The sequence below is a fragment of the Hypanus sabinus genome, chromosome 26, assembly GCF_030144855.1.
Source record: "Hypanus sabinus isolate sHypSab1 chromosome 26, sHypSab1.hap1, whole genome shotgun sequence".
NCBI classification, from domain to species: Eukaryota; Metazoa; Chordata; class Chondrichthyes; order Myliobatiformes; family Dasyatidae; genus Hypanus; species Hypanus sabinus.
This window is the reverse complement of record NC_082731.1, coordinates 40,229,333-40,242,699: the sequence shown is the minus strand read 5'-3', so window position 1 is coordinate 40,242,699 and position 13,367 is coordinate 40,229,333. Positions and strand designations below refer to the sequence as shown.

The window sequence follows — 13,367 nt, the reverse complement described above, 5'->3', positions numbered from 1 at the left end:
GAACACCAGAGGGCAGCACCGAGCGAACACCAGAGGGCAGCACCAAGTGAACACCAGAGGGCAGCACCGAGCGAACACTAGAGGGCAGCACTGAGCGAACACCAGAGGGCAGCACCGAGCGAACACCAGAGAGCAGCACCGAACGAACACCAGAGAGCAGCACCGAGCGAACACCAGAGAGCAGCACCGAGCGAACACCAGAGGGCAGCACCGAGCGAATACCAGAGGGCTGCACCGAGCGAACACCAGAGAGCAGCACCGAGCGAACACCAGAGAGCAGCACCGAGCGAACACCAGAGGGCTGCACCGAGTGAACACCAGAGGGCTGCACCGAGCGAATACCAGAGGGCTGCACCAAGCGAACACCAGAGGGCAGCAACGAGCGAACACCAGAGGGCAGCACCGAGCGAACACCAGAGGGCTGCACTGAGCGACTACCAGAGGGCAGTACCGAGCGAACACCAGAGGGCAGCACCTAGCGAACACCAGAGGGAAGCACTGAGCGAACACCAGAGGGCAGCACCGAGCGAACACCAGAGAGCAGCACCGAGCGAACACCAGAGAGCAGCACCAAGCGAACACCAGAGAGCAGCACCGAGCGAACACCAGAGGGCAGCACCGAGCGAACACCAGAGGGCTGCACCGAGTGAACACCAGAGGGCAGCACCGAGCGAATACCAGAGGGCTGCACCGAGCGAATACCAGAGGGCTGCACCGAGCAAACACCAGAGAGCAGCAACGAGCGAACACCAGAGAGCAGCACCGAGCGAACACCAGAGGGCAGCACTGAGCGAACACCAGAGGGCAGCACCGAGCGAACACCAGAGAGCAGCACCCAGCGAACACCAGAGAGCAGCACCCAGCGAACACCAGAGAGCAGCACCGAGCGAACACCAGAGGGCTGCACCGAGTGAACACCAGAGGGCAGCACCGAGCGAACACCAGAGGGCTGCACTGAGCGACTACCAGAGGGCAGCACCGAGCGAACACCAGAGAGCAGCACCGAGCGAACACCAGAGGGCAGCACCGAGCGAACACCAGAGGGCAGCACTGAGCGAACACCAGAGGGAAGCACCGAGCGAACACCAGAGGGCAGCACCTAGCGAACACCAGAGGGCAGCACCGAGCGAACACCAGAGGGCTGCACTGAGCGACTACCAGAGGGCAGCACCGAGCGAACACCAGAGGGCAGCACCTAGCGAACACCAGAGGGCAGCACCTAGCGAACACCAGAGGGAAGCACCGAGCGAACACCAGAGGGCAGCACCGAGTGAGCACCAGAGGGCAGCACCTAGCGAACACCAGAGGGCAGCACCGAGCGAACACCAGAGGGCTGCACCGAGCGAACACCAGAGAGCAGCACCGAGCGAACACCAGAGGGCAGCACTGAGCGAACACCAGAGAGCAGCACCGAGCGAACACCAGAGGGCAGCACCGACCGAACACCAGAGGGCAGCACCGAGCGAACACTAGAGGGCAGCACTGAGCGAACACCAGAGGGCAGCACCGAGCGAACACCAGAGAGCAGCACCGAGCGAACACCAGAGAGCAGCACCGAGCGAACACCAGAGAGCAGCACCGAGCGAACACCAGAGGGCAGCACCGAGCGAACACCGAGCGAACACCAGAGGGCTGCACCGAGTGAACACCAGAGAGCAGCACAGAACGAACACCAGAGGGAGCACCGAGCGAACACCAGAGGGCTGCACCGAGTGAACACCAGAGGGCAGCACCGAGCGAACACCAGAGGGCTGCACTGAGCGACTACCAGAGGGCAGCACCGAGCGAACACCAGAGAGCAGCACCGAGCGAACACCAGAGGGCAGCACCGAGCGAACACCAGAGGGCAGCACTGAGCGAACACCAGAGGGAAGCACCGAGCGAACACCAGAGGGCAGCACCTAGCGAACACCAGAGGGCAGCACCGAGCGAACACCAGAGGGCTGCACTGAGCGACTACCAGAGGGCAGCACCGAGCGAACACCAGAGGGCAGCACCTAGCGAACACCAGAGGGCAGCACCTAGCGAACACCAGAGGGAAGCACCGAGCGAACACCAGAGGGCAGCACCGAGTGAGCACCAGAGGGCAGCACCTAGCGAACACCAGAGGGCAGCACCGAGCGAACACCAGAGGGCTGCACCGAGCGAACACCAGAGAGCAGCACCGAGCGAACACCAGAGGGCAGCACTGAGCGAACACCAGAGAGCAGCACCGAGCGAACACCAGAGGGCAGCACCGACCGAACACCAGAGGGCAGCACCGAGCGAACACTAGAGGGCAGCACTGAGCGAACACCAGAGGGCAGCACCGAGCGAACACCAGAGAGCAGCACCGAGCGAACACCAGAGAGCAGCACCGAGCGAACACCAGAGAGCAGCACCGAGCGAACACCAGAGGGCAGCACCGAGCGAACACCGAGCGAACACCAGAGGGCTGCACCGAGTGAACACCAGAGAGCAGCACAGAACGAACACCAGAGGGAGCACCGAGCGAACACCAGAGGGCTGCACCGAGCGAACACCAGAGGGCAGCACCGAGCGAACACCAGAGAGCAGCACCGAGCGAACACCAGAGAGCAGCACCGAGCGAACACCAGAGGGCTGCACCGAGTGAACACCAGAGAGCAGCACAGAACAAACACCAGAGGGAGCACCGAGCGAACACCAGAGGGCTGCACCGAGCGAACACCAGAGGGCAGCACCGAGCGAACACCAGAGGGCTGCACCGAGTGAACACCAGAGGGCTGCACCGAGCGAATACCAGAGGGCTGCACCGAGCGAACACCAGAGGGCAGCACCGAGCGAACACCAGAGGGCAGCACCGAGCGAACACCAGAGGGCAGCACTGAGCGAACACCAGAGGGAAGCACCGAGCGAACACCAGAGGGCAGCACCGAGCGAACACCAGAGAGCAGCACCGAGCGAACACCAGAGAGCAGCACCGAGCGAACACCAGAGGGCAGCACCGAGCGAACACCAGAGGGCAGCACCGAGCGAACACCAGAGGGCTGCACCTAGCGAACACCAGAGGGAAGCACCGAGCGAACACCAGAGGGCAGCACCGAGTGAGCACCAGAGGGCAGCACCTAGCGAACACCAGAGGGCAGCACCGAGCGAACATCAGAGGGCTGCACTGAGCGATTACCAGAGGGCAGCACCGAGCGAACACCAGAGGGAAGCACCGAGCGAACACCAGAGGGCAGCACCTAGCGAACACCAGAGGGCAGCACCGAGCGAACACCAGAGGGCAGCACCGAGCGAACACTAGAGGGCAGCACTGAGCGAACACCAGAGGGCAGCACCGAGCGAACACCAGAGAGCAGCACCGAGCGAACACCAGAGAGCAGCACCAAGCGAACACCAGAGGGCAGCACCGAGCGAACACCAGAGGGCTGCAGCGAGCGAACACCAGAGAGCAGCACCGAGTGAACACCAGAGGGCAGCACCGAGCGAACACCAGAGGGCAGCACCGAGCGAACACCAGAGGGAAGCACCGAGCGAACACCAGAGGGAAGCACCGAGCGAACACCAGAGGGCTGCACTGAGCGACTACCAGAGGGCAGCACCGAGCGAACACCAGAGGGCAGCACCGAGCGAACACCAGAGAGCAGCACCGAGCGAACACCAGAGGGCAGCACCGAGCGAACACCAGAGGGCAGCACCGAGCGAACACTAGAGGGCAGCACCGAGCGAACACCAGAGGGCAGCACCGAGCGAACACCAGAGAGCAGCACCGAGCGAACACCAGAGAGCAGCACCGAGCGAACACCAGAGAGCAGCACCGAGCGAACACCAGAGGGCAGCACCGAGCGAACACCAGAGGGCTGCACCGAGCGAATACCAGAGGGCAGTACCTAGTGAACACCAGAGGGCAGCACCTAGCGAACACCAGAGGGAAGCACCGAGCGAACACCAGAGGGCAGCACCGAGTGAACACCAGAGGGCAGCACCGAGCGAACACCAGAGGGCAGCACTGAGCGAACACCAGAGGGAAGCACCGAGTGAACACCAGAGGGCAGCACCTAGCGAACACCAGAGGGCAGCACCGAGCGAACACCAGAGGGCTGCACCGAGCGACTACCAGAGGGCAGCACCGAGCGAACACCAGAGGGCAGCACCGAGCGAACACCAGAGAGCAGCACCGAGCGAACACCAGAGGGCAGCACCAAGTGAACACCAGAGGGCAGCACCGAGCGAACACTAGAGGGCAGCACTGAGCGAACACCAGAGGGCAGCACCGAGCGAACACCAGAGAGCAGCACCGAGCGAACACCAGAGAGCAGCACCGAGCGAACACCAGAGAGCAGCACCGAGCGAACACCAGAGGGCAGCACCGAGCGAACACCAGAGGGCTGCAGCGAGCGAACACCAGAGGGCAGCACCGAGTGAACACCAGAGGGCAGCACCGAGCGAACACCAGAGGGCAGCACTGAGCGAACACCAGAGGGAAGCACCGAGCGAACACCAGAGGGCAGCACCTAGCGAACACCAGAGGGCAGCACCGAGCGAACACCAGAGGGCTGCACTGAGCGACTACCAGAGGGCAGCACCGAGCGAACACCAGAGAGCAGCACCGAGCGAACACCAGAGGGCAGCACCGAGCGAACACCAGAGGGCTGCAGCGAGCGAACACCAGAGGGCAGCACCGAGTGAACACCAGAGGGCAGCACCGAGCGAACACCAGAGGGCAGCACTGAGCGAACACCAGAGGGAAGCACCGAGCGAACACCAGAGGGCAGCACCTAGCGAACACCAGAGGGCAGCACCGAGCGAACACCAGAGGGCTGCACTGAGCGACTACCAGAGGGCAGCACCGAGCGAACACCAGAGGGCAGCACCTAGCGAACACCAGAGGGCAGCACCTAGCGAACACCAGAGGGAAGCACCGAACGAACACCAGAGGGCAGCACCGAGTGAACACCAGAGGGCAGCACCGAGCGAACACCAGAGGGCTGCACCGAGCGACTACCAGAGGGCAGCACCGAGCGAACACCAGAGGGCAGCACCTAGCGAACACCAGAGGGCAGCACCTAGCGAACACCAGAGGGCAGCACCTAGCGAACACCAGAGGGAAGCACCGAGCGAACACCAGAGGGAAGCACCGAGCGAACACCAGAGGGCAGCTCCTAGCGAACACCAGAGGGAAGCTCTGAGGCAGCAACTGAAGGAAGCACCTGCAGGAGCGACCAGCCCTCAACCCACCATTTCCACAAAGGCCTCTTCTGCCTCCCACACTATCTCAGTGTCTCTTCTCCTGGGCAGTTGCAACAGGTGACCCTATTGTCCAAAAGGCTAGTCCTCACCACAACTGAAGCAATGGAGTTCGCCTTGCCCTCGGTATCACCAAAGGACCAGTTGACTGGGTGCATTACCAATGTCCAACAGGGTCTTGCAATCACAAGAAAAACAACCAAGACAATCACTCGCATAGTATTTTGTTTGGATCACGCATCACCTCAGCGCACCAACGGTACACAACAAATCCAAGTTTCAACACAACATTGTTACGCAGTAAGCCCAGCTCCATTGCTGTCGTGAAGTTCATTGATGGGGAAGACCTGTAGTACTTGATGCTGTTAATAGCCAGCAGAGTCTTGTAATCGTAAAAATAAATACAAAGGACGAATAATTGCACATTTGGTTGGATCCGGAGAGGCTGTTGAGTCCAAACTACTTGTATAATTTTGAACAATTTATAGTTTTCTTGTGAATGTTGTGTGTCTGATATTTGCAAATGTAACTCTGCTGTAGGTAAGATGTTCGTTCCACCCTTGCATAGATATATTTGTGCACATGACAATGGACTTGACTTTGTCTTCCAGTTTATTCCAACCCATCCCTCTGTTACCTTTTGTTAGCTTTCCCACTCATTCAGTATCATCAAGACTTACGCTGTGCCCCATTCTCTCAACCTGTACACTTCATGGTGACTTCCATTATAAACATTCAATTGCTGCAAAAACCAACTCCAATCTATCACTGTGATAACCCACTCCCATCACAAATCCCTCCTGAACAACACCATCCATGCAAATCCCTGTTGATGCCATTCCCAGCAGGGGAGTAATAGGGAAGAGAGCTTCCTTACGTAGCCTTATCTGGGGAGGTCATTGCCCGAGTGACGATCTCAGACCCGGGGGGGGGGGGTGTCGCAGGCAGATTTCTCACCTCAAACCGGTTCAGCTCTACCTTTGCTTCTGAGTAACAGATCTGTGAAGTGCGTGGGTCCCTGGCCATGGCTTCAGCTGAGTGCATCCAGTCATTAAAGTGGGAATAATCCTTCAGCAACTCCTGCTGTAACTGCCGGCACTGCTGGACCCTGAGGAACGATGAGAGCAGAGACAGTCAGTGGAAGAAACCCTTTCACCCATACTATGCGCCTGTACCCATACACTAAAGCTGTTACCTGTACTGGGCATCTATAACACTGACACTTTTATCTGTACCACAGACCTGTACACACACACTGATACTGTTACCTGTACCACAGACCTCTACACACACACTGACACTGTTACTTGTGCCAAGGCCTGTACACACACACTGACACTGTTACCTGTACCCACACACTAAAGCTGTTACCTGTACTGGGCATCTATAACACTGACACTGTTACCTGTACCCACACACTGACACGGTTACCTGTACCCACACACTGACACTATTACCTATATCCACACACTGACACGGTTACCTGTACTGGGCACCTGTACCCAGACACTGACACTGTTGCCTGTACCATAGACTTGTACCCACACACTGACACAGTAACTTGTACTGGGCACCTGTACCCACACACTGACACTGTTGCCTGTACTATAGACCTGTACCCACACACTAACACTGTTACCTGTAGTGGACACCTGTACCCATGCACTGACATGGTTACTTGTACCATAGACCTGTACCCACTCACTGACACGGTTACCTGTACTGGACACCTATACCCACATAATGACACTGTTGCCTGTACTATAGACCTGTACCCACACACTGACACGGTTACCTGTACTGGGCACTACCCACACACTGACACGGTTATCTGTACTGGACACCTATACCCACATACTGACACTGTTGCCTGTACTATAGACCTGTACCCACACACTGACAGGGTTACCTGTACTGGGCACTACCCACACACTGACACTGTTACCTATACCCACACACTGACACTGTTACCTGTACTGGGTATCTGTGCCCACACACTGACACTGTTACCTGTGCCCACACACTGACATGGTTATCTGTACAATAGACCTAATACCCACACATGGACACTGTTACCTGTACTGGGCACCTGTGCCCACACACTGACACTGTTATCTGTACCCACGCACTGACATGGTTATCTGTACCATAGACCTAATACCCACACATGGACACCGTTACCTGTACTGGGCACCTGTGCCCACACACTGACACTGTTACCTGAACCCACACACTGACACTGTTACCTGTACCCACACACTGACATGGTCATCTGTACAATAGACCTAATACCCACACATGGACACTGTTACCTGTACTGGGTATCTGTGCCCACACACTGACACTGTTATCTGTACCCACACACTGACACTGTTACCTGTACCCACACACTGACACTGTTACCTGAACCCACACACTGACACTGTTACCTGTACCCACACACTGACACTGTTACCTGTACCCACACACTGACACTGTTACCTGTACCCACACACTGACATGGTTACCTGTACAATAGACCTAATACCCACACATGGACACAGTTACCTGTACTGGGCATCTGTGCCCACACACTGACACTGTTATCTGTACCCACACACTGACACTGTTACCTGAACCCACACACTGACACTGTTATCTGTGCCCACACACTGACACTGTTATCTGTGCCCACACACTGACACTGTTACCTGTACCCACACACTGACATGGTTATCTGTACCCACACACTGACACTGTTACCTGTACCCACAAACTGACACTGTTACCTGAACCCACACACTGACACTGTTACCTGTACCCACACACTGACACTGTTACCTGTACCCACACACTGACATGGTTATCTGTACCCACACACTGACACTGTTACCTGTACCCACACACTGACACTGTTACCTGTACCCACACACTGACATGGTTATCTGTACCCACACACTGACACTGTTACCTGTACCCACACACTGACACTGTTATCTGTACCCACACACTGACACTGTTACCTGTACCCACACACTGACACTGTTACCTGTACCCACACACTGACATGGTTATCTGTACAATAGACCTAATACCCACACATGGACACAGTTACCTGTACTGGGCATCTGTGCCCACACACTGACACTGTTATCTGTACCCACACACTGACACTGTTACCTGAACCCACACACTGACACTGTTATCTGTGCCCACACACTGACACTGTTACCTGTACCCACACACTGACACTGTTACCTGTACCCACACACTGACACTGTTACCTGAACCCACACACTGACATGGTTATCTGTACAATAGACCTAATACCCACACATGGACACTGTTACCTGTACTGGGCACCTGTGCCCACACACTGACACTGTTACCTGTACTGGGCACCTGTGCCCACACACTGACACTGTTACCTGTACCCACACACTGACACTGTTACCTGTACCCACACACTGACATGGTTATCTGTACAATAGACCTAATACCCACACATGGACACTGTTACCTGTACTGGGCACCTGTACCCAGACATGGACACTGTTACCTGTACTGGGCACCTGTACCCACACACTGACACTGTTACCTGTACCATAGACCTGTTACTGGTACTGGGCACCTATACCCGCACACTGCCCACACACTGTGACTCCATTGGAGACTGTCTGTTGTGAAATTCAGATATTTTCACCATTTCACTTCATTCCTGCCTCCAGAGCCTCCTTTAATCAGCACGCCAATACTCAGTGCTGGATTTATATCAAGCTACCAAATCGCTGACACCACTTCCTTCTGTCACACTGACCCTGAACAATGAAACAATTTCACAAGCTGAGCAATAATACAGTGGCTTTGCTCAGTAAGGCTACAGATTGCAAACTGGCCACCTCTACTACAAAGGCGTCAGGCACAGTGACACCAGTGCCAACTGCTTCCCCATCGATCACACTATTGTTTGTCATTGCTGGGTCAAAATCTGATCTAGCAAGACCATGGGAGTATGTATTATACAAATCCTCCAGTTATCATTAACTCTAGACATTGACAAAGCCCGTACTGCCTAGTTCAATGGCTGGTGTAACTGATTTAGTATGCTTCTGACTGTAATACTTACTTGATAGATCTTTCCAGGGAGTGTAAGCAAATTCTCTCCCGTTGCCTGTCGAGCAGTGTCACTGCTGAGTGGCTGACCTTTTGCTTTGCTTCTACATTCCAGTGGTTTGAAGGAAGGGCCTCTCCACCCTCATATCTCTGCATTGCGAGATTCTGCAAAACCCGTCACGACAGATTGGTGGAGACGTCACGAAACGAACCCTCTGTTGCTGCTAGCAGTCGAAGTGCTTGAGTCCAGCTCAAGTTCAGGGTCTGATTTGCTACATTCTCCTCACTCGAGGACAAAGCAAAATTTGTTCCGAACACCGAGACTATCTCCCTTCCCCCCCCCACCTCAAAAACACAAGGCAGTCTGCAATGGTGGAAATCCAGAGTTACACACACAAGTAAAGTGCTGGAGGAACTCTGCAGGTCAGGTCCCATCTCTCGAGTTGACATTTCAGATTGAGTCTCTTGATCAGGACTGGGAAGGGAAGGGGAAGAAGCCAGAATAAGGAGGTGGGAGGGAAAGCTGCAGCCACCTGGTGAGGGGAAAGGAGGGTGGTTGGGCGGGAGAGGGAATGAAGTAAGAAGATGGGAGGTGATAGGTGGAAAAGGTAAAGGGCCGGAGAAGAAGCAATCTGATAGGAGAGGAGAATGGACCATGGGAGAACGGGGAGGCAATGGGCAGGTGAAGAGAAGAGAAGGTAAGAGGAGAGCCAGACTGGGAAATGGAAAAAGGGAGAAGGGGAGTGGGAAGAAATCACTGGAAATCAGATAAATTGATGCTCATGCCGTCAGGTTGCAGGCTGCCCTGATATGAAGTGTTGCTCGCCAAACTGAGAACAGCCTCCCCGTGGTAGTAGGACCGGCATGTTGGAACGGGAGTGGGGACTGGAATGAAAGTGGATGGTCACTGGGGAATCCAGCCTGTTGTGAAGGTGTTTGACAAAGCGGCTCCCCCAACCTACGTTGGGTCTCGCAGGCATAGGAGGGGGTGACCCTTAGAGATTCGCAGATGAAGTATTGCCTCACTTAGAGCCAGTAGTTTTGATCCAAGCATCATCCCCCATGGGATGATCCCCCCCAGCTTTTGCTGACCCCCCCATTTCCATTCCAATATCTCTGTCCCCTAAGCAGGGACAAGGACTGGCTGAGTTAATCAAAAATTTGAACAATATGTAATGGACAATGTGGAAACATTTCCTCTTAGCACAGGCACCAACAAGTAGGAGATTTACAGGGAATTTTTGAGAAAATATTTTCTTCCATTGGGTGTTTGGGAACTGACTATCGACTTCAGGAGGAGGAAACCAGAGGTCCATGAGCCAGTCCTCATCGGAGGCTCTGAGGTGAAGAGGGTCTGCAACACTAAGTTCCTCGGTGTTACTATTTCAGAGGATCTGTCCTAGCTCAAGCACGTGAGTGCAATTATGAAGAACACATTACTTCCCTAGGAGGTTGCAAAGATTCGGCAAGACATCTAAAGCTTTGACTGATTTCTATAGATAGATGTGTGGTGGAGAGCATATTGACTGCATCTCAACCTGGTATGGAAACACCAATGCCCTTGAATGGAAAATCCTACAAAAAGTAGTGGATTTGGCCCAGTCCATCACGGGTAAAGCCCTCCCCACCACTGAGCACATCTACATGAAACACTGTTGCAGGAAAGCAGCATCCATCGTCAGGGATCCCTGTCACCCAAATCATGCTCTCTTCTCACTGCGGCCATTAGAAAGGTAGTACAGGAGCCTCAAGACTCACAGCACCAGGTTGAGGAGCAGTTACTACCCTTCAACCGTCAGGGTCTTGAACCAGAGGTGATAACTTCACTCGCCCCATCACTGATGTGGTCCCACAATCTCATGTTCTCAATGTTTATTGCTTACTTATTGATCATTATTATTTATTTATTTTTGTACTTGCACAGTTTGTTGATTTTTGCACCCAAGATGGTGCGCTTTTATTGATTTTGTAATGGTTATTTGGTTATTATTCTATTATGGATTTATTGAGAATGCCTGCAAACATAAATTTCAGGGTTGTATATTGCTGACATAGATGTACTTTTATAACACATTTACTTTGAACTTTTATTGAGGTGGTGAAGACAGAGACTCACAATATTGAACAAGTAACTAGACAAGTGTGAGAAAATGGGCTGCTGGCAATGGTGGTGGAGGCGGATACGATAGGGTCTTTTAAGGGACTTTTAGATAGGTACATGGAGATTAGTAAAATAGAGGGACCTCATCCAATCAGGTTTCAATATTAAACATGGTGGGAGAGCGGAAACCTGATTGGATGGGGACTAACCAATCAGGAGGGGTGGACTGCGGGGTATAAACACCATCATACTAGACTTGCCCAGACATCATTCCTGATGAAGATGGCAGAGTTTGTTATCGAAACGTTGATAATAATCGATACCTGTACCCAGCTGGAAGCCCGCGAAGAGTTTATTTGTTATAGTTAGGTACTGATTGGCCATCATCAAATTGGAGGGCTAAGGTACCTGTTTCCAAGCTCTATGAGGTGAAATCTTTTGTTTGTTTTCTATCTTGGCTGATGATGGGGAGGAAGGGGGTTAGTTGCGGTTTTGGCTGGGGTAGGTGCTGTCTTGCCCCTGCTGCCCTGGGCTCCCATTGAGCTGTTGAGCATAGAGGTCAAGTCAGAAGGAACACTGTCACTGATGCTACTATGTGGCAAGTAGTTTAATCATTGTTGCACAATCCAGGGCACAGTGAGAAACTTCGTTCTGCTTGCTGCCCAAGTTGATCATTTCATCGCATCAGTGTAGTATTGGGGTAGTACAGGGAAAGCAATAACAGAACGCAGAATAAAGTGTTACAGAGAAGGTGCAGTGCAGGCAAATAATAATGTGCAAAGGCAGAATAAGGTAGAATGCGAAGTCAAGAGCTTTTGCCAAATATATACCATTCCCAAGACCTATTGACAGTGGATCACACTACTGGATATTTCTCAGAATATTTACCTTCAGTACTGGTTGACTCCTAAAAAGGTTTCTGACTCATGGCCTTCAATGAAACGGCCTCTCCTGTCTCCGTGGAAACTGGGGCCCAGACCTTCCTCAGGCTTGGAGGCCTAGTATTTACAAACTGCAGGGTGGAGGGCGGAGAGCAAACCAATCAGAATTTAGGCCTCACCCCAACCTACCTTCAGCACCGGAGGTTATCTTGGGTGGCCAACAAGACCTCACAGGCAATTACAGCTTGCTGGTCCTACTGTGGCGGCCAGGGGCTGCTTCCCGTCCCAAGTCGCTGAGTGCAAGTGTGGAACCTGCAGACAAGATGCCTCCTGACAGTCTGAGCTGCAGCTTCGGCTCTGGGGAGTGCCGGGAACAAAGGTCACCTGGGCTCAAGAAGCACTCCGGAGCTCTAGATTTTATGGAATCAGGAGAGCAGAACAAAGCTATTGGCAGACAATGTAGTGTACAGGGTAGTGACAAAAGGCCATCAATACCATTTCAGCAGCTGATATTTTAACAGCTGTACTGTAAAACTGGAAAATAAAACTGCAGATTATTATTGTGCTGGAGATGTTACACCAAAACACGGTAACACTGCTGACATAAGTTTGTGACTCTGTCAAGGCTCAGGAAGGAATCTCAATGGTTTTACAGGTCCTCAGGATATGGTCCTCATTGGCTCCAATTCCCCTTTTTCCAATTCCATCTGCCGGACGATGCTGAGGATGTTCTACGAGGCTGTGGTGGCCAGTGCTATCATGTTTGCTGTTGTGAGCTGGGGCAGCAGGCTGAGGGTAGCAGACACCAACAGAATCAATAAACTCATTCGTAAGGCCAGTGATGTTGTGGGGGTGGAACTGGACTCTCTGACGGTGGTGTCTGAAAAGAGGATGCTGTCCGAGTTGCATGCCATCTTGGACAATGACTCCCATCCACTCCATAGTGTACTGGTTAGGCACAGTACATTCAGCCAGAGACTCATTTCACCGAGATGTAGCACTGAGCATCATAGGAAGTCATTACTGCCTGTGGCCATCAAACTTTACAACTCCTCCCTCGGAGTGTCAGACACCCTGAGCCA

The 13,367-nt window shown here is 53.7% G+C and overlaps 1 protein-coding gene across 3 annotated transcripts in view; it reads right to left on the bottom strand.

Moving 5' to 3' along the window:
- Positions 1-13,019, bottom strand: part of LOC132381480 (nesprin-2-like) — a 68,413-nt gene extending 55,394 nt beyond the window's left edge. Inside the window, exons 1-3 of one of the 3 annotated variants that reach the window (XM_059950918.1) lie at positions 12,465-13,019; positions 9,317-9,468; positions 6,169-6,319 (exon numbers count right to left, since the gene is read on the bottom strand). In XM_059950918.1, coding sequence (XP_059806901.1) covers positions 6,169-6,319; positions 9,317-9,459 — 294 coding nt within the window. In that variant the 5' untranslated portion in view covers positions 9,460-9,468; positions 12,465-13,019. The remainder of the gene's footprint in view (positions 1-6,168; positions 6,320-9,316; positions 9,469-12,464) is intronic. The other 2 variants (XM_059950917.1, XM_059950921.1) reach the window with 2 other exon arrangements.
- Between the last annotated feature and the right edge of the window lie 348 nt (positions 13,020-13,367).